The sequence below is a fragment of the Saimiri boliviensis genome, chromosome 8, assembly GCF_048565385.1.
Source record: "Saimiri boliviensis isolate mSaiBol1 chromosome 8, mSaiBol1.pri, whole genome shotgun sequence".
NCBI lineage: Eukaryota > Metazoa > Chordata > Mammalia > Primates > Cebidae > Saimiri > Saimiri boliviensis.
Window position 1 is genome coordinate 20,901,645 of NC_133456.1, and position 26,492 is coordinate 20,928,136.

General features: G+C 52.1%; 1 protein-coding gene across 1 annotated transcript in view; it reads right to left on the minus strand.

The window, feature by feature from the left end:
* WNT7A (Wnt family member 7A) overlaps nucleotides 1-26,492 on the minus strand; it is a 61,172-nt gene that overhangs the window by 21,131 nt on the left and 13,549 nt on the right. The window contains exon 3 of the mRNA XM_003926178.4: nucleotides 16,162-16,433. Within this exon, the coding sequence (XP_003926227.1) occupies nucleotides 16,162-16,433 (272 nt within the window). The remainder of the gene's footprint in view (nucleotides 1-16,161; nucleotides 16,434-26,492) is intronic.

Here is a 26,492-nt window from a genome sequence, read left to right on the forward strand (position 1 = left end):
TCTCAGCTGCGCAGCTTCAGGTCCTCACCCTCCTGCAGTCCCTGAGGCTCTGCTAGCACCATCAAGGCCTGCTGGCTGGCGCGTATGCGGGAGCAACACTGGACCTGAAAGGTCCTCTGAAACCATGGTGTGCGGAAGGAACTGAAGTCTCCTATGGCAGAGGCAGAAAAGGTTTTAAAGTCCTTACTTCAAGCCCCAGCTCTGCCACCTGTTGGCTGGGTCACTCTCAGGATACCACTTAACCTCTCTGAGGCTGGTCCTTCAACAAGAAAATCAGAGATTACGAACTACCTCAAAAACCATCCCAGGGCTGCTGTGGGGGCTGGCTGAGGCAGAGACTCACAGGAGGAGCTCCTGGTTGGAGCCCCCAAAGATTTGCAGGACTGTCCTGGACAGAGAATGCCAACTGGCTTAGGGACCCAGAGAGTGAAGCTGGGTCTCCCCAGCTAACCTCAAGGGGCAACTATCAGCTAGGATTCTGTAGGTATGGAGTGGACTTTCCAGAAGGTAGCAAGCTCCCTATCAGCAGGGGTATTTAAGCTGGATTTAGATCTGCAGCCTCCAAAACGGGAGCCATGAGCCATATGAATGCTGGAACTGTGGCTGGTCTGAACTGAGATGTGCTGTAAATGTAAAGCAAATGCCAGACTTCAAAGACTTATTACAGAAACATAGTCTCTCAGTCTCTGTATATTGATTACATATTTAAATGATACATAATCAATATCAGATAGATATTTGGGATATCTTAGATGAAATAAAATATCTTATTAAGTTTAATGTGACCTGACCTCCTTTTACCTTTTTGATGTGGCAACTAGCAAATGTCATATGACCCATGTGGTTGGTATTATATTTCTACCGCATGGTGCTGGTTGAAATCCTTGCTGCTCAAAGTGTGGTTCCTGGGCCTGTGCCATCCACATCACCTGGGACCTTGTCGGAAATGCAGAATCTCAGTCCTCACCCCAGACCCACACATGGAATCAGGAGTTGATTTTCCACACACTCCCCAGGTGAAGTTTGAGAAGCTTGGAAGAGCCTGAGGCTGGCAGTCTCAGAGGGGAGCCCAGATAGGGGGTGGGAGCACGTGGCCTGAAGCCCAGCCTGTATCAGGTGAAATATTAAGTCATCGAAGCCTTTGCCCCTTAGTCACACCCTCAGCCCGTGGTGTCCTTTAAACCCAACCCTCACTAGGAAGTGCACACAGACTTTAAGGGCGGGCAGCTTTGCAAGGGATTCGGCTCTCTGGCTTAGCAACGAACACTATCAGGGAATACACCAGGAGCTGGTCCGCCTGTAACTTTTTAAAGGCTGGGAAATAATCTCAGAAAACAACTGAAAAATACATCTGGGTGTTTTAAAAACAAACAAACAAAACTTAACCGACCCCTTCCCCACTCTACAACCAAATTCCTCCTTCTTTTACTCTCTGAAAACTTGGCCAACAAGCATTAAATGGCACTAAATATAGAAATGGTGAGCAAGTAAATCACTCAGAGGTGCCGCATGTTGCCCAGGGCCTGTTTTACGGTCGAGTTGTAAACCATTGAAAGCGTGGAGCTGTAATTAAAATGCTGACAGCCTCCCAACTGCCAAGCAGCCAGGAGGGAGCAGGGCTGGGAACCAGCGATTGGGGCGCAGGCAGGGTGGTGCCCTTCCTAACGCTGATCAGCCCAGGTTCAATGTCCTCTGTAGGCTTCCAAGACAAGCCAACCCAAGCTCTCTCGCAGGCGAGCAGTGCCCTGCACTCCTCACTTTCTAACACACCTCTCTGTGACTTCATCTCCTCTCTAAGATCCACACTGGCCTCTTTGCCTCTGGGTTCTTGACCTTGCAATTCCCTCTGACTCGAATGCAGTTCCCCAGATGGCTCATTTCCTTACTTCCTGTTCAGAACTTACCTTCTCCAGGAGGCTTCTCCTAGCATCTCTGCCTTCTTATCCTGCTTCGTTTGTTCATCATAGCATTTATAACTCTCTGACAATAGATTCCATATATATTTGATTATTTGTTTGCTGTCTCCCTTCCCCCAGAATGTCAGCTCCAAAAGGCAAGTACCATGTCTAATCCAGGAGCCTAAAACAGTACAAGACACATAAATAGGTACTTAGTAAATATTTGTTGAATGAATGAATGAATGAATGCATGGATTTCCATCCCTTTCTTTCAGCTGGTCTGGTGATCTCACTGGGAAAATGTCCAACTTTCCAGCAGTGAGCTCAGCTTTTTGCTCATCCATTCACCCAACCATCCTTCCAAATAGCTAGCCATCTATCTATCCATTCATCCAGCCAGCCAGCCAGCCAGCCAGCCATCTATCCAACTACCCAAACATGCATCCAACCATCTGCTAAGATCTATCCATTTAACCATCCATCCATCTATTCATTCATATTCCATTCATTCAACCAGCTTTCCCATTACTATCTATCTAGCAAATATCCATCCATCCATCCATATATCCATCCATATATCCATCCTACCACTCAGCCATGCACCCATCCAAACCGATCCCCAAATGGTTAGAGCTCCTATCCTGGGGTCCCATAGTCCTCTACATGCTCCTCTACCAAATCCAGTTCATGCTGTCATATTTACATGCAGTAATTCCCTCTTCTTCCTCTATCACTAGAATGTAACCCCCCTCAAATTCAGAAATGGTGTATTATTTATCTCAGACCTCAGTGCCTAAAACAGAGTTGGCATATAGGGATTTGGCTCTCTGGCTTAGAAGTGAACACTATCAGGGAACACACCAGGGGCTGGCCCCCTCTAACTTTTTAAAGGCTGGGAAATAATCTCAGGTGCCAGTGAATGCTGGCTGAATAAATGTTTTTCCTTTTCCCTTATTTACTTGTTCAGCGTTTCCAATTAGACTGAGCTTCCTGATGGCAGGGATCAGTTTTTAGTCATCTGTTGGTGTCTAAAATCTTGCACCTAAGGCAAAGAAGACACTATAAATTCTTAATGAATGAGTAAGTGGATGAATACACAGAAGAGAGGAAGCAGCGCTAGAGTGCTGCCTCTGAAGCCAGACTGCCTGAGTTCATATCCTGGCTCTCTGCTTATCAACAACTGTATGACCTTGGGTGAGCCGCTGAACCTCTCTGTGCCTCAATGTCCTCATTTGTAAAAGGGAGACAATGCCAGGGCTGACTTCACAGAGTTCTTATGAGAATTTTGGGAACTCATGCACATCAAGTAATTAGAACCGTGCTGGAGTAAGACAAAAGCTGTACAGGTATAAAATGTTCATGTGCTGCTGGCCCACTGGACCCAATATCGAAGGCGCAGAGGGAAAAAGGTGGGAGGGCTTCTGTCTGGGCCTGTGCTGTTCCCACAGGAGGCCTTCTGCAGCAGCCACTCTAACTTTTCCCAGCCACAGTGGGATCACTTGGCAAAGTACCAATATTATGTCAGGTGGCCATGAGCGCGACACGGAAAAACAAAACGTGGAAAGGAGCAGGAAGCGGCGAGACTGACTGGTGGGCGAGTTCAAATACGGTGCTCAGGAAAGGCGTCCTTGAGAGGTGATATTTGAGCAAAGACTTGAGGAGGTGAGAGGGTGGGTGTCTGCGGGGAGAGCGTTCCAGGCAGAGGGCATGGCAAGTGCGAGGAACCTGGGGCAGGGACATATCTAGTGGGTGTGAGGAGCAGCAGGAAGACCGCTGCAGCGGGACGGAGAGAGCAAAGGGAAAGGAGACAGGGTGAGGGAGGGGCCTGTGAGCCACGGTAAAGGCTTCTGCATGTACTCTGGGTGAGATGGGAGCCATTGTGAGATTATAAGTGAGGTGGCAGGGTTTAACCCACATTTGAAAAGCCTGCAGGGGCCCAAGTTAGTAGGCCGACATGCTCCTGCAGGGAAGAGATGCTGATAGATAGGACCTGGGGACGAGGGGACTGCTGTGCTATGTCAGGGAAGAGATGCTGGTGGCTAGGACCCTGGAGTAAGGAGATTATCGTGCTATGTCAGGGAAGAGATGCTGGTAGCTAGGACCCTGGAGTAAGGAGATTATCGTGCTATGTCAGGGAAGAGATGCTGGTGGCTAGGACCCCGGAGTAAGGGGATTATCGTGCTATGTCAGGGAAGAGATGCTGGTGGCTTGGACTCTGGGGTAGAGGACTGTTGTGTCACCGTCAGGAAGAGATGCTGATGGCTTAGACCATGAGCTCAGCGGTATAAGTTATTAGGCGGCAAATTCTGGACAGATGTAGGGGAACTGACATGTTGAATGTGGGGTGTGAAAGAAAGAAAAGTGTCATGGCCAAGGCCAGGGCCAGAGTTTGGCTCATACAACTAGAAGACTGCAAACACTATTTACTGAACCAGGGGATGGAGACAAAGGCACGATCAGTTTTGCGGGAGAAAGATCAGGAGTTAGGTTGGGATAGATGAGTGCTCACGGACCAGTAGACATCCAGAGCAGGGAGAGAGGGTGGGCGGCTGAATGCGCGGGGCTCATGTTTGGGAGGCAGGTCTGGGCTGGAGACTGGACTTTATGGACAACTTTAAAGGTCCTGGCAGGTGGTGTGTACTTGGTACATGTGGCATGTGGCTGAAAGGACAAGGGCAGAGGCCCCCTCTGGAGGTGGCTACTCAGCAGGACTGAAAGACCCAGGTGGACATCACCTATCTTGGATAAAGGAGGACCAGTGTGGCCTTGCCATGGCTTGGTGTCCTGTGGCCCTCCCTGCTCAGTGCAGCAGAAAATCTCAGTGATGCCCTGGACTGCTCCTTCTCTCGAGTCCACTAGCACACTCCATAGCCAGTACCTGGACAAGGCAGAGTTTCAGAGCTAGGACAGTCCTTAGGAATAAAATGTCACAATTAAGACTTGCCTGTGGCTTTAAAATCACTACTATTGCTGATACTAACAGTGATATTCATAACAGCAGCAACTGCTTTCCAAGCACTCATCGTGCCTGAGAGCGTAGGACGAGGTACTCTAGGGTCATTACTCACGTGAGCCGCACAGCAGCTCTGACAAGTACAGATTCTCACTGCCTTCTTCTCAATGAGGAAACTGAGGCTTGGGAACGGCGACTGCCCAGCAACACAGAGGAAACAAGTGCACAGTCAGGGCTCTTATCGGAGCTCTTTCCCCCTTCCCACATCCAGGCCATCGCACCTCCCTGCATGGTCTGGCCAGGAGCTCCTGACCTGCCTCCCATCCAAAAGTCTCAGCCCAGCGGAGAACACCTCCAGGGTACTGAGCAGTACCCATCCAGAGCCTCAGCTGCCTCACCTGCAAAACGAGCACAGTTATACTGCTCACCTGGAGGACAGCTGTGAGAGTTGGCCAAGAAAAGATGCTTAAAAAAAAAAAAGGTCTTGCAAATCACAAAGTGTTTTACCAATGTCATATTGGAATCTTTTTTGTTGTTTGTTTTTCCCTGAGATGGAGTCTCACTCTGTCAGCCAGGCTGGAGTACAACGGCACAATCTCATCTCACTGCAACCTCTGCCTCCCAGGTTCAAGCGATTCTCTGCCTCAGCCTCCTGAGTAGCTGGGATTACAGGCGCACACCACCTCACCCAGCTAATTTTTGTATTTTTAGTAGAGATGGGTTTCTCCATGTTGGCCAGGCTGGTCTTGAATTCCTGACCTCAGGTGATCCACCTACCCTCGGCCTCCTAAAGTGCTGGGATTACAGGTGTGAGCCACCATGCCTGGCTTTGTTGGAATCTTTATTATTTCAAAATACTACCAATCCATCCAGGTCCAAACACACACTCACACACACACATACGCACACACACACACACACACACACAATTGAGGACTAACAAGAGGCTGCACCAAGGATGGACAGAAGTTGGGTTGCAGAGTTGGGATGGCTGGAGGGAATCCTGGCTCAGATGCTTTCTACCTGGGCAACCTCAAGCACACCACTGACCTGCTCAGTGCCTCAGTTTTCCTCATCTGTTAAATAGAAATGACAACTGACCCTTCCTCGTGAGGTTGTTTACAAAGAGCACTTGGGATGAAGCCAGCACATGGAAGGGCAGGCCTGGAGAGGGGCACACAGTGCCTTGCAGCGAGCAGCTGAGTGCTGGCCTCACTGCCCATGCCCGCCATGGCCTGGGGAGGCTGTGAGACCCTGAGTCCAGCTCTCCTGCCCAGGAGCCTGGGATCCTGCTCACATTCACTGCCCAGATCTCAGCTGCCCATCCGAGAAATGGAGTTACCAAGGTACCCCAAAGATGTTGGGCCAATTAAATGGAATAACCCGGGGAAAGCACCTAGAACCCCACCCAGGACAGAGCAAGAGCAAGCGCTCGCCACTGAGCAGCCTTGGCAGTGTCTCTGTGCACACTGAAAGGCAGTGATTTAAAGAAGTGCCTTTGTCAGGCAAGGAGTCCTTCCCAGGGACACAGTTGCAACTGGATTTCTCTTCAAAAGACACAAGTGTTGAGGAATAGGAAAAGTGACAGCTGCCAGCTCCTGGTGCCAGACCCTCCAGAACACCTCGTTTCTCCCTCCCTCTGGAACCGCTCCTGCCCCTCTTCTTGCCCACCTTCCTCCCATCACTCGGCTACCCTCCCTCCCTCTTCCCCGCAGACTGATAACACCCAGGAGTCCCAGGCCCCCTCCCGAGAACAAAGGTGGCAATTGTCTGTGGTGGGCGCCTTTTGACTTGGTCTCACCGTGGTGTAACTGAGCCCCTGACTCTACCTCACCTGGGGGGCTCTCAGGGCCTCGCCATGCTGCCCCTCCTCCACCTCAGGTGGGTTTCAAATGAGTTCCCAGCTGCAGGGCCAGCAGCCACACTGGGAATTCCTTCTAAGAGAAATCAGATGGCCAGCATCTGAGACTCCCTTGGGCTGGCAGAAGGCCAGGGAGGTGACAGGATGAGCTTCCACTGCATCTGAGACCTCCACAGGTCCCTTAGCAGTAGCACCAACATCTCAGCCCTTACTCCATGCCCACCACTCTAAGACAGTGATGTCCAACAGAACTTCCTGCCACCACAGAACCATCTAGTAGGAAGCCATGATCCATAGGTGGCTACCGAGCACTTGAAACATGGACTGTGAAACAGAATTTTAAATCTTACTTATCTCGAATTCATTTAAATTTAAGAAGCCCCATGTGGCTTGTGATCATATTGGACAGTGCAGCTATAAGCACTTTAAATTCTTTTAATCATGTAACCCTCATAATAGTCTAGGGTGCTATTAAGTGTCCCTGGAGAAACTGAGGCACAGAGAGGCAGAGTAACATGGCCAAGACCACACAGCCTGCAAGCAGCAAAGCCAGGAGTGGACTCTAGAGCCCACCTCAAAGCACAAGGCGCACCCTCCTCCTGCCTGTCCCCTGTGCAAGCGTGGGAATGAGAAGGCAGAGACAGATACACCCAGCCCCACTGCCTGCGGTGCTCTGGTGGCTGTTTGTGACATGGTCTAGGATGTGTGCCACTTTATGTCACCAAGAGTATGCCAGGCCCAGGCGGGGCTCTGGGAGAAACTGAGGAGAGTCTCATGACTGCCTGGAAGGCTCCCTCACTGTCCTTCATCAGGCTGAACAAGCCCAGAAACTCTGCTAAAATAGGAGGTACCCTGGTCCCTGCACCAGGCATGGGTCCCTGTCTGGGCATCTCCTTGTCCAGTGTCACCCTGAACCCCCATGATAGCCTGGGGCCCCTCCCCTGCCAGGGTGCTATGCAGAATCACCTTCTCTTACAACCGGGTTCCTCCCGTGTCCTCTCCTAGGCAGAGGGTGGTGGCCCAAGGACTGTCCTAAGGCTGCAGTGACAGGGTGGGAGAGGACACACATGTGCATGCCTGAATAACCCACAACCCAAATGACCGCATAGCATTTGGGGACTGAGGACTGTAGTCTCCAAGTTCCCCAGTGCAGAGGATCTGTGAATCTTAGGGTAACATCTTGGAATCACAGCGTTTTAGGATCAGGAGACTGCGGGCATAAAAGCATCTGAGTCCAAGACCCCTGGGGCTGGTAGCATAGTTTGAGCTTAAGACCTGCATCTGGAGCTGGACTACTTGGGTTTACAGCCCAGGGCTGCACCTGCCAGCTGTGTTGCATTGAGCAACTTTCTTAACCTCTCTGTGCTTCCGTTTTCTTATTTGTAAAACCGAGAGAACAGAGAATGCTAACCTCATAAGACTAAGGTGGGTATTAAATTAGTACCTATATTTCGAGTGATATATTAGAGTTGTGTCCATGTTCTCCCAACAAATGAAAACCTTCCCTCCACCTGCACCACCTGCTGACAGGGACCACATCCTGCTTCCCGAGAGGAAGTTCCTTCTCAGTTGAACTGCCTTTTCCCCATATTCTTCCATCCCGTGGGTCCTGGTCCTGCCTGCCACCCTCCCAACCACACCACCCCCAGTCCTCCGGGACCGCAGGATGGTGACTTCCTGAGGCTGCCCCACACAAGGCTGAGCCATCTGACTCCTCCCGGGCCTAGGTGTCCAGTGCTTCCTCAGGGCCTGCTCCGGCCGCCCATGTCCATCCGGGGTGGGGGTTGGGTGGTCTTAGCAGCTCAGCGCAAAGTGGGATGCCAGGGACCAGGTCCTGTGAAGCTGGGGCCACAGATGTTTCCAGTCTCTGGGAAGGGCTGCCCCTGCCTCTACCCATGCGGCCTCTCTTATCTCATCCCCTTCCTCCCTGGGCACCATCCACTGCTATCACTGTGGCATCACTGACAGGACCTGGCTGGGCCCTGCCCTTGCTGTGTCATCGGAGAAAACTGGCAAAACCTCCGGCCTCGTGGGCACCCTCCACCCCAGCCTGGGCTGGTCCTCCTCCAACCCGTCCTTGGTAGCTTCCTCTCTGGTCTTGTCTGGGTTCCTTCCTCTGGGCCCACACACCCTGGCCTGGTCATCCCACGAGGCTTTTCTCAAGCCCACCATGGACCTCCTGGCCCCTCCCCCAGCCTCTCATCCAGCCCAGCTCCCCTGCCCTGGCCAGCTCCAGGGAGCGGAAGGGAGGTCTGAGCCGGGAGCCAGGCCCTGGGTGCAGCTCTCGCCCCTCCACTCCCTTGGTGCGTGTGGCCTTGGCAGGGGCCCTCCAGGTCTGGGTCTTAGTCTCTCATTGATTACATGCTCACAGAAGAGGGAATCTCCAGCTCTAAAACAATCCTACAGTTTTCCTTCGCACTGTCCTGAGGCCACTGTTCTTGACAGAGGAGGCTAGGAAGGGTTCTCAGATTTAGCGCATAAATAGGCTGAGAAATGAACCCTGACCTAAACTTACACCTCATGGAAAAGTTAATTCAAAGCGATCACAGAACCTTTCAGACATTATGCTAACTGAAATAAGCCAGGCACAAAAGAACAAAAAGTATGTAATTGCCTCTTATGTGGGGTGCCTAGAGCAGTCAGATTCATAGAGATGGGAAGTGGAAAGGTGGGTGCCAGGGGCTTGGGTGTGTGTGGGTGGGGGGCGGACATGGGAGGTGGTTGTTGAACAGGGACAGAGAATCCATTTGGGAAGATGGTAAAGTTCTGAGATGGAAAGTGGGGCTGGCACCCAACAGTGCAAGTGTGCGTAATGCCACTGGGTGCACGCCTCAGAATGCCTGACACGAAGTTTCATGCTAGGTATATTTTATCACAATTAAAAATAAATAAACATGTAACATACAATTTGAAAAAGAAAGAAATTTTAGTTGATTTTTTTAATTAACAAATTTTTTGAAAAAGCAAGTCACAGAGTTAAATGCAAAACATAAAACTTTTAGGGAAAAAAAACAGGAAAATCTTTGGGATCAAGGGCTGAGCAAAGAGTTTTTAGACAATATCAAAGGCACAATCCATTTGAGCAAAAATAGATACGCTGAACCTTATCAATGAAAACACAGTTAAACACTTTTGCTCAGTGAAAGACCCTATGAAGATGATAAAAAAGACAAGCTACAGACTGGGAAAATATATTTGCCCACCGCATGTATGACCAAATACTAGGTTCTAGAATTTATAAAGAAATATCCAAACTCACTAGTAAAAAGTAAACTACCTATTTAGAGAACAGGCAAAAAGACATAAACAGATGCTACGCCAGAGACACCACCCAGATGGCAAGCACCTGACAAGATGTTCAGCGTCATTAGCCATTCAGGAAATGCTGATCAAAGCCATGAGGTATAACATACATCTATCAGAATGGCAGAAAAAAAAATTAAAAACAGTGATAAACCAAATGCTGCCAAGGATGTGGAAAAACGGTGCCACTCACACATTGATAGCAGGAATATAAAACGGCACAAACACTCTTCCACAAAACGGAAAACAGTTTGGCCCCTTCTTACAAAGCTATATAGATAGCTGCTGCGCATTTATGCCCTTGGACATTTTATTCTAGAGAAATCGAACCTTACACTGACAAAAAACCTGTACACATATGTTCGCAGCAGCTTTATGTGTAATAGTCAAAACCTGCAAACAACCCAGACACCCTTCAACAGGTGAATGGCAAAACTAACTGTGGAGCCTCTGCGCCCTGGAATACTATTCAGCAAGGTAAAGGAACCAGCCACTGATCCACAACACTTGAAGGAGGCTTGAGCGAATTGTGCTGAATGAAAAGCAGCTCATCTCGAGAGGTTATACTGTAAGATTCACCTGCGTGACATTGTTAAAATAATGAAATTATAAAAGTGGAAAACAGATCACCCGTGTGATATTGTTAAAACAACAAAAATTATAAAAGCGGAGAAGAAATCAGCACTTGCTGGGGATTAGGGAGGGGACGGAATTAGAAGTGGCTATACAGGGCAGCCTGGGGACCACTGCGTGCTCTGCATCTTGACTGTCCCAGCATCAGCATCCTAGTTGTGACGTTGTCTTATAGTTTTGCAGGCTGTCACCATCGGGAGAAACAGGGCAAAGGGTACACAGAATCTCTCCATATTCTACAATTGCATGTGAATCTGCAATTATCTCCATATCAGCTCAACTCAAAAACACAAACTCAGTTAAATCTGAATTTGAGATAAATGACAAATCATTTTTTAGCATGTCTTGTGCAATAGTTGGGACATACTTATAAGAATATTATTTGTTGTTTATCTCAAATTCAACTCTAAGTGGGAGTCTTGTATATACCTGGCAACCCTCCTCCTGGAAATCCCCCCAAGAAAGAGCAAGCCCTTGCCATGTCATTTGTTCACTCAACAGATATTTCTTGAGCACTTACTATGCGCCAGGCACTGTTCTAGGCACAGGGGTGAACTTAGGCCATCGCTACCCTTGTGGTGCTGACCCTGCAGTGGGAGGCAACAAGCAGTAAAGATACAAAGAGCTGTGCAAATGAGATCATTCTGTGCGGTGGTTCCACATACAAGGAAAGCAGGGTGATGGGGAAAGGGGAGGCAGACGGTGGGGAGGGAAGTCAGGGGGACTTCCCTGGCAAGGCAACATCTGAGCAGGGACTTCAGGGATAGAAGGAGCTAGTTCTGCAAAGATTCAAGGGGAGAGCTTTTCTGACAGAGGAAGCAGCCGTGGAAAGCCTCTGGAGTGGGAACAAGCTTGGTTGACGGCGGAAGTGTGTGATTGGAGGGTGGTGTGTGTGGGAGAGTAGCTGGAGACAAGGTTGGGGTCCAATGGTTCCAAGAACCCCGTGTCATTCCCCACCCTGCGTGTCAGACCTGGAGACCCTCCCTTCTTCCTGCCTTGGAAGAAGCCAAGGCTCTGAAGGGCTACCATGTGCCCAAGGCTATTCTTGATCCAAGTCCCCTGAGTCGTGGCTGCAAGCCTTTCCATTCTCAAAGGTGAGAACCCACACCTGTGCCCAGGGGCGGGGCAGGAATTGAGGGCACGGCAGCCTGAGGATGCCTCCTCCTAGCCTGGCCTGGCCAGTCAGCTTCGGGCTGGGCGGGGCCTGGCTCCTCAGGCCCTTAACATGCCACCACTGGCCACTCTATCTGGTCAAATATGCAAGTGGCCCTCGGGACTGCAGAGAGGAGCATAGCTGAGCAGGTCTTATCTGGGCTCCACCCCAGCTGCCAGGGGCTGGTCCCTGGTGTCCCCTGACTCACACGCCCGCCTGCAGCCAGGGCAGGGGTGGGAATCCAGCTCCCAGGAGCACCCAGACCAGACGGGGCAGGGCAGGAAGGGACAAGACCGACACCCCTCCGTGTGCAAGAGGCTGGGCAGGGACTGGGAGGTGACTTTTCACTCCGGTGGAATTCCATCCCCCTGAGCTCACCTCCCTTGGAGCAATCGGCGCATTCCAGCAGGGGCCAGCCCCGTCCCAGCTGGGCCCCCATCCCCAGGGCTGCCTCTCTTGGGCTCAGTCACCGCACTCTCATGAAGGGGTTGCTGAGGGCCCCCCTCCCCCAAGCCCCCTGGAGCTCCCTGGTGCACTTTTCTCTCCGTACAGTAAGTCCTCGAAAGCCTGGCCTGCCAGGTACAATATTATCATGGAGGCTCAGAGACCCCTGGCTCTTGGCTGGCTTTCCAGGTCTAGGAAGCAGCTGCCCAGGCTTCTCTGCACCCCCGCGGAGGGGTGTCTACACGCACTCATCAATGCACCCAGAAGGCCCGGGTTCTCCTGCTTCTCCTCCAGCCTCCCTGACTGCCCTTCCCTTCCCATAGCCCTCCTGTCTGAGTGCCCATTTGCTCAGGCTGTGGCCCAGGCTCTCTCCTGCTTTCCCTCTTTAACCCTCCCAGCAGGCAATCCTACAAATACTAGGGCTTCCGTTACCGCCCTGCCCCTCTACCCCAAACACACCTGAGACAGCTTCTACCCATTATGCCTCCTAAACAGCCTCCCGAGCCACGCACCCTGAGGCCCCTGCTGGGTTTAGGCACCAACCGTGGCCACAGCCCCTTGACTCTGTACTCCACTCTATCCCAGACAGGGCCAGAAACCTGCCAAGCACTGCCCCACCGAAGCCTCTTCTGGGCACCTCTGGCCTAAGACGAAGTCCCACTCCTTGTTCTGACATTCAAGGCCAAGTGTTCGATGCAGCCCCCTCTGCAGCCTCATCACTCATCCTCCCCACCCTCAGCCACAGGGAGCCCCCACGGCTTGCTTTGTTAGGAATTCATGCTTTTTGAACATGCCTGTGCTGCTGGGACTGCCCTCTTCCTTCCTGATGCTTCGTCCACCTGGAGGACTCCTTATCCTTCAAAGCGCTGCTAAGACTTCCCTTCTGCCCAGCACTCTTGTCTTCAAGAGGAAACAAAGCACTCTTCCTCTGACCTCTTTTCTGCACTTCCTGTATCACATTTCTCCTACAATGTGTAGCCCTGAATCACAAGTTTTGCTTCTCGTACCTGATTCTCTCACTAGACTGAGCATCTAGTCTTGAGGCCAAAAACTGTGGGTCATTTCCTTGCTGTCCAAAAGGCTGGAAAGAAATTATTCAAAGCCACAAAGATTCCACCATCCGATGATTTCAACACAATGCCTCTGATCCTTCCCTTCCTCCCAGCTGAGGAGCCTGTGATCCCACACATCACATGCTAGGCTGTGAACTTCGTATTCTAGGACCCCGACCTGAGCGGCCATTGATTTCAGTCCAAAATGCCAATAGGGGAAACTATCATTCTAAAATCACGTCGCCAAAAGATGTTGGCACCTAACCATTCTGATTCGGCCTGCAGACCACCCAGTTGATGAGGCAGTGAGGGAAAGGAGGGATGCCCTGCAGCCCCCTCGCGGTGCTGCCCCTGCCCTGTGGCCCACACCCTGCTGGGCTCAGACTCAACCTGGAGACCTGTAAGAGCAGGACGTCCCTGCAGCATTTACTCTCCCTTGTCTGCCAGGGAAGCCGGGGGCTCTCCTGCAGCCCTGGGGCAGCCCCTCATCAGGTCTGCAGAAGCCACATGGTGCACCCCCCCACCCTGGCCTCCCCACTTCCCCTTCTCTCACACCAGCTGCCAACAAGCCCCAGAGCCTGTGGTCAGGTTGAGTCTTGTTTCCTCGCAGCAGGAGTGAGGGAACGGGTGATAAACACATCTGCGAGCCTTTCCGAGGCGCTCAGCCAGGAGCAGCGGCAGTCTGGCCCGTTTGCTCCCGTTGGTTCCCCAGCTCTGCCATGCGTGGGGTCCATGGCAGCCTGTCGGGTGGGGGCTTCTGGGGTGGGGTCCCATGCCTTCGAGTAAATGTGTGTTGCAAAATCCTGGGGAACCGACTGGCACTAGTCAGAACAGGGTGAGGGTCATAGTCTTAAACAGATGTGGCAACTGAGGTCACAAGAGGGTCTGGAACCCACAGCAGCTGGTGGCTCTTTGTTTCTGTCCTTGTCAGGGCTCTTGGGGTGACCCATGGCAGCATGTGAGGGTCTAGCCATCTGGGGCCAGGCCAGAAGACCACCTTACCGTGCTCTGGCTGAGTGGTGTGTGTGGTCACTGACCTAAGTCCCAAAGGGTCAGCTGGTACCCTCGCTGAGCCTCCATTTCTACCCCTGTGGCCCAAAGGGGCGGGGCAGGTGTGGCTCAGGCCTTTCTCTGCATATACCTGGGAGCCCAAAGGCCCACCTCTTGGCTCAGGAAGTACATAGTGTCTATAGAACTGCTTTTCTAGAAAGCCAGCCCCATGGGTCCTCCCTAACCAGAGAGCACGGAGCAGGCAGGGGGATGTACGGCCCTCCGCTGGGCTTCCCTGAGCTGGGAGAGCTGTTCCTGCTCAGAAACATCAGGTCAGGCCCGGCCTGCACTCCACCCAGACCCAGTTCCTGACCCCACTCAAGGTAGCCTTCTGCCTCCCAAGGGTCTCTGACTTGTGCCCCTCTCCTGCCCCAGAACCATCAGTGGCTCCCCAGCAACCACAAGGCACTCATCCGTGCATTCCACACCTATTTGTAGAGTGCCTACTGTGTGCCCTACTGTGGAGTGCTGCTGTGGCTGAGACAGCCCAGGCCTCCGTCCTCAGGGTGCTCACAGTCTAGAGAGGGGAGAAAGCCATGGAACGAGGTGACCTCCGAGAAAAGGCTAGGAAGGAATGGAAAGGGAGGCCCCTCTGGGGATAGAACATCATGGCTGAAACCTGGAGGACAAGGAGATGGCAGCCACAGTCAGATCCAGGAGCAGAACATAAGGCTGTGCTCCTCAGCCCATCCCGCAGGGGCTCCCCTTTCAGGGGTCCACAGACCAGCCAGTGTGGTTCCTCACTGGTCCCCTACCCCTAACTCTGGGCTTGTGTCCATTTCTCCCCCACTCACAGATCTTGGCTGCCTCCATCTCCCTTCCCTGCCTAGTCAAACCTCGCTCATCTTTTGGGGGTTGTCTCCTCCAGGAAGCCCACTGAGATTGGTCTTATAACCTCTGACACTTCCCTGTGTCTGTGTCACCCACAGGCTCATGGCAGCATGACAGAGCAACCACCATAAGCCTCACACCCAGTGGAGCTGTGTGGCTCACAGAAAACACTCCCACAGGACCCCACCTGGCCCTGACTTGCTGCAGGCCACGTGCTATTCTCTCCTTTAATTCTCACCATGACCCAGCCAGGTGAGGAAACCGAGGCTGGAGAGGGAAGCCACTTGTCCTCCTCCAGTCTGCCTGGAGAAAGTGAGGGCTTTAAGGGCAGGAGGGAGCCTGGGACCTGGGACCTGGGACCTGTAGAGTCATCTGATCACAAAAACCAGGAGGAGGGAGCAGCTGGGACCCCTGCAGGGATATGCCACCCTGGGCAGGAGCTCCCAGCCATGGGACCAGACAGGCAGGGCCTGGTAATTTCCCCCAGGACATCATCCTGGGGCAGACCAGGTGAGCAATTCTGTGTGACTCATCAGGGCCACCTGGGAGGCTCTGACACACAGGATGTGGCCAGAAGCCTGAGAAAAGGGAGGGAGGGAGGGAGGGAAGGAGGGAAGGAGGGAAGGAGGGAGGGAGGGAGGGAGAAAAAAAAGGAGGGAGGGAGGCAGGAAGGGAGCAAGGGAGAAAGGCTTATTTGGCCCCTCCCAAGGATAAGAGTTCACATCTGTCCCTCTTCCCATCTTGCTGGGTAACATCCAATTCATGTTAAGGGAGACTCAGTTACCCAACTTCTCCAGTAACTGACGAGCTTCATGCCATACACAAATCCTGACCAGCCACAAGCTGATGCCAGCGCCAAGCAGAATGTGGCTGGGGGCAGAGCCCTGTGGCTCCTCCGCAGACACCCAGCACCAGACGTTCCAAACAAGCCATTTTGCAGCGTCGCCACGAGCGCCGCCCAGCTGCCCTCCCTGGCTGCCTACCTTCCGGCCTGCCTCGTTATTGTGCAAGTTCATGAGAGTCCGGGCATTCTGCTTGATCTCCCGGGCATCCACAAAGACCTTGGCGAAGCCGATGCCGTAGCGGATGTCGGCAGAGCAGCCACCCCACTTCCAGCCCTCGTCCCGGTGGTACTGGCCTTGCTTCTCCTTGTCGCAGCCGCAGTCGCTCAGGTTGCCCTGGGTACAGGCAGCTGTGATGGCGTGGGCTACGCCGGCGGCAATGATGGCGTAGGTGAACGCGGCCTCCCGGCTCCCTGCGAGGAGGAGAGAAGAGGAGACAAGCTGGGGTCAGGTTCCAGGCATCTGGGAGGAGGCTGGGCCTGAGTAAGGAGTGAGGCTGAGCTGGATGCAATGGCTCTCCAAAGCTCCACTGAGTACCCGTTCCTGACTTCCAACAAAGCTCCCTCTCGGGGTGCTGAGTTGAGCACCTCCCATTATGCACACATCTATTCAACCCCCAGTTCCCTGGGGAGTCAACTGGGCGATAAAGGAGGAAGGCATGCGGGCTGGTTGTCCAGGCTCTGGAAGGCCAGATCGGTGGGGGGGGGGACTTCTCTAGCTCATCAGTCCCCACTCCTCACTCCTGAGCACACGTGACATGACCGTGTAACCTGCACATGGGCACGAAGCTCGCAGCATCGTAAAGCAGTGTTTCTCCAACACCCACAGAGGGCACTGGCTCTGGAGCCAGAAGGCCTGAGTTTGAATCCCAGGAACATGAATCTCTGGCTCTGTGACTATTAGCCAAGGACTGCCCCTTCCTGCACCTCAGTCTCTCTGACTGTAAAATGGGGACATATCATTGGTAGCTTTCTCATGGCCATGAGGGAGAACAAGAGTTGGTTCATGCAAAGCTCTTGGCCCCATGTTTGGTTCATGGCACCCGCCTGCACCCTACCTCTTGTTTCCATGGCCACTGTTATTCCTTCTGTGTGTCACCTGCTATTTCAGATGTCTATCCCCTCCTTTCTTCTGTGGCCTCCTCACTAGACTGTATCTCCAGTGGACGGACAGGGTCCTGAGCAGCTGGGGTGCAGGAGACAGTGGGGGCAGGCAGGCACTCAGAGCTGGCGTAAATATGGTGCTGCTACCTAGCCTCTTAGCCTCTCTGGGCTTCAGTCTCCTCAGCTGCAAAATGGGTTCGAGGGCCATGTCTGCTTTGCAGGTGAAGACAGGCCAAAGCAACCGAGGAGAAGCCCTGTGAGTGGTGTGAGCCCTGAGGGGCACTGGGCAAGTTCTCGCTCATGTAGCCTGGGTGGGTTTCAGGGAAGGCACCTGGAAGAAGAGGCCCCTGAGCCCAGAGCAGGCAAAGGGGGGCCAGAGAAGGTGTTTCAGAATACTGGGATGGAGATGGCTTAAGCAGTGCGTGAGGAGGTGGATGAATTGCTCCAAGCTGCTTCCAGCCTCAGGTCACTTTGTCCCATGCCCAGGGAGGTCCTTTCCTCACCCACCTCCTCATTCGCCTTGGGACCTCTCCCCAGGAGGGAGATCAATACAAACAACTTGCCCCCCCACCCAAGTCACTGCCCTCCTACCCTGCAGAAGGTAGGCCTGTCCACCTGCTGGCCTGGACAGCTTCCATGCCAGGGCTGGCTTTGCCGTGGCGTGCCATGCCAGCCCACCCACGGCGTCCCTGCTAACACAGGGGCTCTGGAGACAGAAGGCCTGGGCTCAAGTCCCAGCTCCACCACTTACTGACTGGGACTTGGGCAAGCTCCTTCTCCTCTCGGCACCTCAGTCTCCTTGTTGATGAAACGTGGAGAGTGCCAACATCTACCTGACAGGAGCTGCTGAGAAGGCAGAGGAGAGGGGGCATGCCAAAGGCAGAAGTGCATAGCCAGTGCCTGGCTCCACAAACATGAAACTTGGCACCAAGGGAAATGGAGCCCCTGGGGAACTCAACTCAACCTTCGGGATCGGGAAAGGATATTATTTGAGCACCTACTGGGCTCCTTACTCTCTGTATTTGTCATTTCCTTTGTACTAGAAAACATCTCTGAGGGGGCTGGGTGTGGTGGTTCACACCTGTAATCCCAGCACTTTGGGAGGCTGAGGTGGGGCGGGTGGATCACTTGAGGTCAGGAGTTCAAGACCAGCCTGGCCAACATGGTGAAACCCCATCCTTACTAAAAATACAAAAATTAGCTGGTCATGGTGGCATACACCTATAATCCCAGCTACTTGGAAGACTGAGGCAGGGGACTCGCTTGAACCCAGGAGGTGGAGGTTGCAGTGAGCTGAGACTGTGCCACAGCACTCCAGCCCGGGTGACAGAGTGAGACTCCATCTTAAACAAAAAAGACAGAGAAAAGAAAAGAAAAAGAAAACATCTCTGAGCAACACATGCCCATCAGAGGGCCTGGCACAGGGCAGCAGGGACAGGGAAGCCTGCTGCATGGCGCACATGCACAGGCTCAACTTCCGGTCCAGCAATAAAACCAACAATGCTTTTGCTACATGAAATCAAGAAACGCTGTGTCAGATTTGCCATGCTGGACTGGGCCACGGGACGACAAGGGAAACTGCCTCAGCCACAAGTCGCAGACAGAACTGCCAGCAAGATAGGTGGGAACAGAATTCACGCTGCTGAGCTCCGCAAAGGAGGGAGCTTTGGGATTAAGCCCACGAGGTGACAGAAGACCAGTCTTTGAGCACTGCTGAGGCAGGACCTTGGAAAAGAGATAGAGCCTGATGGATAGGTCCTGGGGCAGAGAAAGGGCAGACAGGGAAAGTCTGCACCTGTCCCCACCCTCCAGCAAAGCTAGACAAGCATGCAGGTCCACAGCCAGCGCAGGAGGTGGGCAGGTGGGGTTGGAGGAAGCCAGAATCTCCTGGAAATTGGTCGCCGCTTCCTGCATTTGCACAGATTTGAGGTTCAAACATATCCCCCTGCATGCTCCAGCGGCTCCAAGGCAAGTGGGAAGACTCACCTCTGGTCCAGTGATTCCCCAGACCCCTAGAGGAGCAAAGATAAAGCTCTCCAACCGCAGTCACCAGCTCACACTCCAGAGTATCAAACGCACAAGAAAACCAAGCCCTCGGGAGACAGTCAACATCAGTATAGACCCTCAAGGACATGAGAGAAAAGGACAATCAGATGGAGGGTGGGGAAGAAATCTGTTCCACTGCTGTCTCGATGTGTGACCTTGAGTGAGTCACCTAACCTCTCTGTGCTCCAGTTCCCCTGTTGTAAAATGTGATGGTAAAGATTAACAATACTAAAGCACTTAGCACAGAGGTTGGCATGAGAATGTGGCCCCAAATACTCCAATTATTACAGTTCTTATCTATGATGGAGGTAACAAGTCTCTACAAGTACAGGAGGGCTGAGAGGTGAAGAGGAGGGCTTTTCATTTATAGTTGAAGAGACTGAGGCCAAGGGAAAGTTTTGGCTTGCTCAGGACACTCAACATGCAGGCAGCAGAGCGGAGCTGCAGACCCAGCCTGTGGGCACCCCTTACAGACTAACAGCCGCTCCCAGGGATGAACTGACTCCCAAGTGGGGGGAGAAGGCGCCACTGGCTGGCTCCTGCAGTTGACAGGAGACTGTGTTCTCTTTATCAGACCAGGAATGGACTGTGTGAATCGAGGGGGCGCAGAGAGCCTGGCCTGTCCTCCAAGACCGGCCCCCCTCCCTGGCTTCTCTCTGGTGGGGGGAGCAGATGGCACAGGAGGAGGCTGCCCGCCCAAGACTCCTGTGGTAATTCTGTGTGTCGTCTGCTCTACAGCCCAGTGGTGACTGTCCCTGGGCCTCTGTCTCTGGAGCAGTGCACAATGGTGCAGATGGTGAGAGATGGACAGCTAACTGCAGAAGGCTTCCATCCCCATCCCACCCCCAAGGTGGGAAAGGGCAGCTGTACCCTGGGGCACATTTCACTTCCCTGAGCTCCAGAGGGAGAGCGTTCTCCCCCAGAGCCCAGAGTGAGGTCTCATCAGGTGCAGTGGGCTTCCCTCCCCGCCGAGCTGGGCTTCCTCAGCACCCACTGCCCTGAGAAGTGAAGGCTGTAGTCAAGGGGTGGATGAAGGGCAGTTATTCTTGGCTTCAGAGCTCTCGGGGACCCAGATACAGGCTGGTAAAGTCCAATCCTTCCGGACGCAAAATAGTCACTTTTGACTATTGCCATTACCTTTAACATTGCCCTTACCCACCCACGTTAGACTGGGATGGTCCACACCCACTCCAGCCACACTGACCATGGAGAAAGCTGCCCTGGACATCCGGCTGGCTGAGTCACTAACGTCAGGCCTGTTATCCTCTTTGACCCTTCGTTGTCTCCTCTGTGAAATGGGTACAATATCACAGCACGATGTGTCTGAGTGAACCGAATTACGACCTGGGGTGCTGAGTGGTGCTGAGCACAGTGCCCGGCAGGTAGTGAGTGCTTGGTAAACATCAGTCATTGCGTTGTAGTTTTGTTGTTGTTGCTATCACCGAGTCCCATTTCACAATGTCCTGAAGGTCACGACAGCCTCTGGCAGAGGCAAGTGTGTGAGGCTGATCCAGTGTCTGTCTGCCCAGCCAAGTTTCAGGTTTACAAGACGACAGGGATCATGTCTGTCACTCCCACTGTCTCCAACACCCTCCAACGCCCTCCAAAATGTGTGGGGGGTGAGACAGACCTGAGTCCCAATTTCAACCCTGCCAAAAGCTGTGTGACCTTGGGCAAGTCACTTAACCTCTCTGAGCCTCCACCTCCTCATTTGTTATTAGCAGTTACCCTGTAGGAAGAGGTAGACATCACCTGGCACCTAGCAGGTACTTAAACAGTATTGAGCATTATAATTATAATAATTGATGAAATGACAGGCGCCACTGGGAGGTACGAGGAGGAACTTGCCCTGCCTCTGTTTACCCATGGCCCTTATCGCTCCCCGCCATTTTAGACTTATCTGCTGATTGTCTGCTCCCCTTACCAGCCCTACCACCATGTCCCCTGCCCCTCTAGGATATAATTCCTTTGAAGATAAGCACTTTGTCATGTCCCTCGCTATGTCCTCAGGGCCTGGCACACAGTAGGTACCCAGGAAATAGCAGTGGAATGAATAAATGAATGAAAGCAAGCTCTGACTTGGTCACCACGGACTGTGCGCCTTCAACCACATGGTCTTTAATGGCTGCTTATTGTTCGCCAGACTCCGTGCTCAGCACTTTAGAAGATGCCCATCTATTCCCTAGGAAAACAACCCTCAGGGGAGGTAATAACCGCCTCTCCATTGTGCAGATGAGGAAACTGAGGCTCCAAGAGGCTCTAACCAGGCAGATATGGAGCCTGTGAGAAACCCCAGCCCCTTACAGCCCAACTCCTAGCCCCTTCATCAAAACAAGACTGCCCCAGGGCATCAGCACAGAGTTAGCCAGACACTTGTTTTTTGTTTTTTTTTTTTTTTTTTTTTTGTTTTCCAGGAAGATGGGAAAGAGTGGAGAGAAGGTAACATTTGCTGGGCACCTACTAGGTTTCAGACCCAGGACTGGCCCCCTGTGCAGTGTTTTCAACATTCCCCAGCATAGACACCATTCCCCACGGTATTACACTTGAGGAAATGGAGGCTCTGAGGTACAGTGATTTGCTGAGCTCACCCAGCTAGAAACAGGCCAGAGCTGGGATTCAAGGCCCAAGTTGGGCAGTATCCTTCCTCAGCCCCACCCCAGCTCCCTTCTTGGCCCGTCAATGCATGGAAACCCCACGGTTAGAGATTCTTCTGGCTTATGACATCAACTCTTGTCAAAATGTGCTTCTAAAATGAGATGGCGTTCAGTTGTTCAGTTAAAACTTATCGATAAATCATGGATCAGAAGCATTTAAATTGGATGGCCTGCTGAGCTGAGAACAGGGCTCGATGGTAGGAAGAAAGTAGAAATGGCTCCTGGAATCTTAAAATAAATCTCAGACTCCATCCATGCCTGCCTCCTTTACTCATCCCAGGTGAGGTGGGGAGATTGAGGCTTGGGGAGGTGAAGTGACTTGCTCAAGAAGAGGCAGGATGCAAACCTGAAGGTCACCTGCTGTGCCTCCCCAATCCTGAGAACTCCCCTGGACCCTGGGCCTGCCCACTGCTCCGGGAACAGCCCTTCACTCAGCTGCCTGGGGCAGCCCTTCATTCAGGTGGGTAATTTCCCGAATGCCATCTCATTTCTCTTAGGAGATACCGGTAAGAGTGGTTCGAAGATGTCTGTTGTATTGCTGTGGGAATGGGATGAGATCATATGCCCAATGGCATATAGTTCATAGAAAGCTGAGCAAAGACATATGAAATGTTTCTTATTCACCAGGCTCTGTTCTAAGCACTCAGTATAGATCTACAATATACGGCAACAACCCTGCGAGGTGGGGGTTGCTATTATCTCCAGTTTACAGATGTGGAAACTGTGGCCCATATGATACAACCTGTGAAAATTCAAACTTGGGCAGCCTGACCCCAGAGTTTGATCCACTCCCCTGCCTCAAGGTCTTGATAATCATTCCAATCCTACTGACTCCAGGCCCACATTCTTGCCCAGATCATCCATGTGAAGCCTGTGAGTGGACCCTGAGCTTGGCCACCACGGCTTGTGTACCCTCTAGGATACACTCCTGGCAGTGGGGACAGCCTGTTATGAAGGACCTGCCTCTCACTCCTGCCCAGGAGCAGAGGAAGAACCTTGCTCAAATCTTGCCCTCCCCTCTGCCTCCCTGACCAAGCCATCTGTTCCTTCACTCAGCAGATATTTCTTGAGCATGTACTATGTGCCAGGCACTGTTCAAGGGCATGGGAATACTCAGATGAGGAGTTCAGACATGGCTTTGCCTTCGTAGAAGGACAAGTAGCAGGATCATGCCACTCTGTGGCAGCTGAGGACTTTAAAGAAGGTAACACGGGGCAGTGATGGGAGTGGGGAACATCTGGACTGGTGACTTGAGCGGGGAGGTCATGAGGCTCTCTGGGGGCAGAGAAGGCATCAGTCCAAGGGACACCGTGAGCGATGGCCTGACATGGTGTGGTCAGCTAGTGGCGAAAGCTGGGGAGCCAGTGCGGCACCGGACGAGGTGAGGCTGTGGACGGCTGTAAATTCTGCCAGCCCTACCTCTCCCCAGAATCTGAGAAGAGATTCCTAGAGCCACAGACACAAAGCCCGAGGGCTCCTACTGGAATGATAGCCTCCAGGAGGATGGGAGACTTGCCCAAGGTCGCCAGTGACTCAGCAAGACCAGAAGCTCCTCTGGCTCCTAGAAGCCCAGGGACCTTCCCTCCTGGGATATCCCAGGTGACTTCAGCTCAGAACTCTGATAAGATGGAACTTGTCAGTCTCTCCTGTCTACTTCTTATTCACAGGGGCGTCCCAAGCAAGAACTCTGCCTCTCTGAGTCTCAGCTTCCCCATCTATGAAATGGGAACTCTTAGGAGGACATTGCCAAGTTGTGAAAATTAAATGAGACCTCTGTGGAATGAAGCCTCTATGGAGCCCTCAGAAGGTGCTCGATAAAGAACAATGAGTATTATCACTGTGATGAAAATGGGGAGCCCAGCTGACACCCTCTGTGGTTCCAGCTCCATAACGATCCCGGCGGGTACAGAGGAAATAAACTGATGTCCAAGCCTGCCTGAAAGATTCCATTCCACCGCCCTATGCAGCCACAGTAAATGATTGCACCGGAATATTATCTGGGTGTATTTACGGTATCTTACTGGAAACCACAAAGTGCATTGTATTTTTTTTTCTTTTGCTATTTAAAGCCAATGGGTCAGAGAGCAAGCAATCTGCAGTGACACAAGCTGAAATATATGATTTGGAAAATATACAGATGGAAAAATGTTGCTCTTGCCAGCCTCGTGGCATGGCAGTTCACAGCCCCTCTGGGCTCAGAATGCCACATGGGGCTATCTTATCAAGAGGAAGTAGGGAGCCTCTCAGTGAACAACTGGAAGATTTGGGGGTACAGGGAGCTGTGTCTGGGCTGAGCTTGGTAAGGTAACAGCCCCACAGCTAGGGAAACTGGGGAAGGGCATGTGCAAGCCCCAGCCACTGTCTTTCCCTGTCCAAGCGTCTCTCTTCCCAGTGAGCAAGGCCAGAGCACACTGCTGACCACTTCCCAACAGTCACCGTCTGCTCCTTCCTGGCTTCACGCCTTTGCATATGCTGTTCCCTCAGCCTGCAATGGCCCTTCTTGTTCCATCTGCCTGCTGAGGAGCAGTGAATGTAGCCCAGGAGGTTTTAAAGCAGAGCCCTGGAGGCAGATAAATCCGGGTTTCCGTCCTGGCTGCCTCTTCCTGGTGGTGGGATCTTGAGTGAGTTAACTCACCTCTCAAGGCCTCAATTTCCTCATTGGTAAAGTGGGAATAGCAAAATATCTACCTCCCAGGGTTGCTGCGAGGATTGAATAAGCCAATGCACATGGTAAGCTCAGCCTGCACTTGGTAAGGGATCAATAAACAGTAGCTCCTATTAGATACATTATTGGTTAGCACCATATCCATCAAGCCACGGCTCCCAAGTTCCCTATTCTGAGAGGCCTCCCAGATATCCCCTCCCTCCACTTGTGGCCCAGAACCTTGTTCAACCTTGTTTTGTACTGAATTCAATGATCGGTTTCTTGCTGCTAGGTTGTGGGGACCTAGATTGTTTATCTGTGAAGCCTCAACAGTTGAATGAATGAATGAATGTGCTTGTGAAAGCAAGTGTGTGTGTCTGTGTGTGCATGTGTGTGCACATGCCTGCCTGCCTACCATATGAAAGCTGGAAAGAGAACATTATAACAAAAGACTCATCTCAAAGAATAGTGTCAGGAGAGCTAAAACCCAGGATGAACTGCGGCTTGCAAAAAAAAAAAAAATGCAAACGAGACAAAAAGTCCTTTGTTAGCTGCATTCTAAGCAAGAATCAGGAAAGAATAGGTCTTTTGCTTGGGCAAGATGGCGCATTGTTAAGAAATGGCAGAGAGAAAGTGGAGCTGGCCCGCCCCTTGCTTCTGTCTCTCTCACTGGAAAGGTCTTCAAATCCATCCTTCCAAGCATTCAACAGCTCACCAGACATGGTGTTGCACTCTGACAGCCCTAGAGGGAAAAAATGATGGAGTCCTTTTTGCAAGGTGTGTGGATCCCCAGACATGGGACCCTCATCCCAGGCAGTCACCTCAGAGAGAGGAGAGAGCTGCTTAAGTGACTGCCCAAGAGAAATGGTGACAAATTCAACAGAGGCAGAAGCCCAGCAATGCATCAGAGTTTCCCAGATTGTAGACAGAGGAGGGTGGACTCCAGGGGTTGACTCCTAGGTCATTTGTGCCCATCCCTGGAAAAATTCTGGCAGGAGGGTACCAAACAGGAGGTCGTGAGCATGTGGAAAAGAATGCAGGAGCACATGGCGGGAAATCACCATTTCTTTGCCGATGATAATACTGGAGACATAGCAAAGTTCTGTGTGTGCAAAGAATTTGATTATCTTCCTACATCCTGTCTCTCCTCTGATTAAATCCTTCTGACAGCTGCCCTCCCAAGCAAAGCCCCTGAGGCTGATCCCAAAACCCTGTGGGATGCTTGGCCCCACCTCTTTGCCCAGCCTCTTCTGCCCTCCACACCCCACACCGTGCAGTCTCGTGTGCCAAGCCGCTCTGGATCCCAGAGCTCCTGTCTGGGTCACCCCACCAAGCCCTTCCTGCCGCCTCTCCTCTTCCCCTCCTGGGTTGTGGAGGGCCCCTACTTCAGGTGACCCCTGAAGGCAGCTCTGTGCTCATCTCCCAGTGCCTGTGTCTCTTCCACCAGATCCCCAGAGCACTCTTCAGCCTTGACTTCCCAGTTTACCCCCACCAGACAGCAAGCGCCCCAGACAGAGTCTGCACCCCAGCATCTACTGCAGAGATTCTAGTAAATTTCTGTGGGATGAAGACATGAATAAGTGAGTGAACATAGAGGTGAGAGAGTCTTATCCCATGAACATTTAGCTCACATAAATTGAACCAAATGTACCAGAAAAAAAGTCAAAATATTTTAGACTTATATTGTAGATACATACTCTTCATTCTATATACTGCATTGCTGTATATACATTTTACATGTATGTTCATGCTCTCCTGTACTTGCATGGAAACTCAGGTATTCTGAATTTTATGCATGATTGAAGGGACTTTCAAGGGTAATATGGATTAGAATACATTTCCCTGGCCATGGCAAAGTCAGAAGCTGGGATGTGCCTCTTCTGTACCTTTGGGGAAAGATAGGGAAATTGGTGGTGGGTGAATATACTTTTTGGTAGATTCCAAGTTGATCCATAAACCATGTTCTGAGTATGGTCATTCTGTGAGGCTCTCCAGGGTGATACTCTCCAGTGTGTGTGCCCCTGA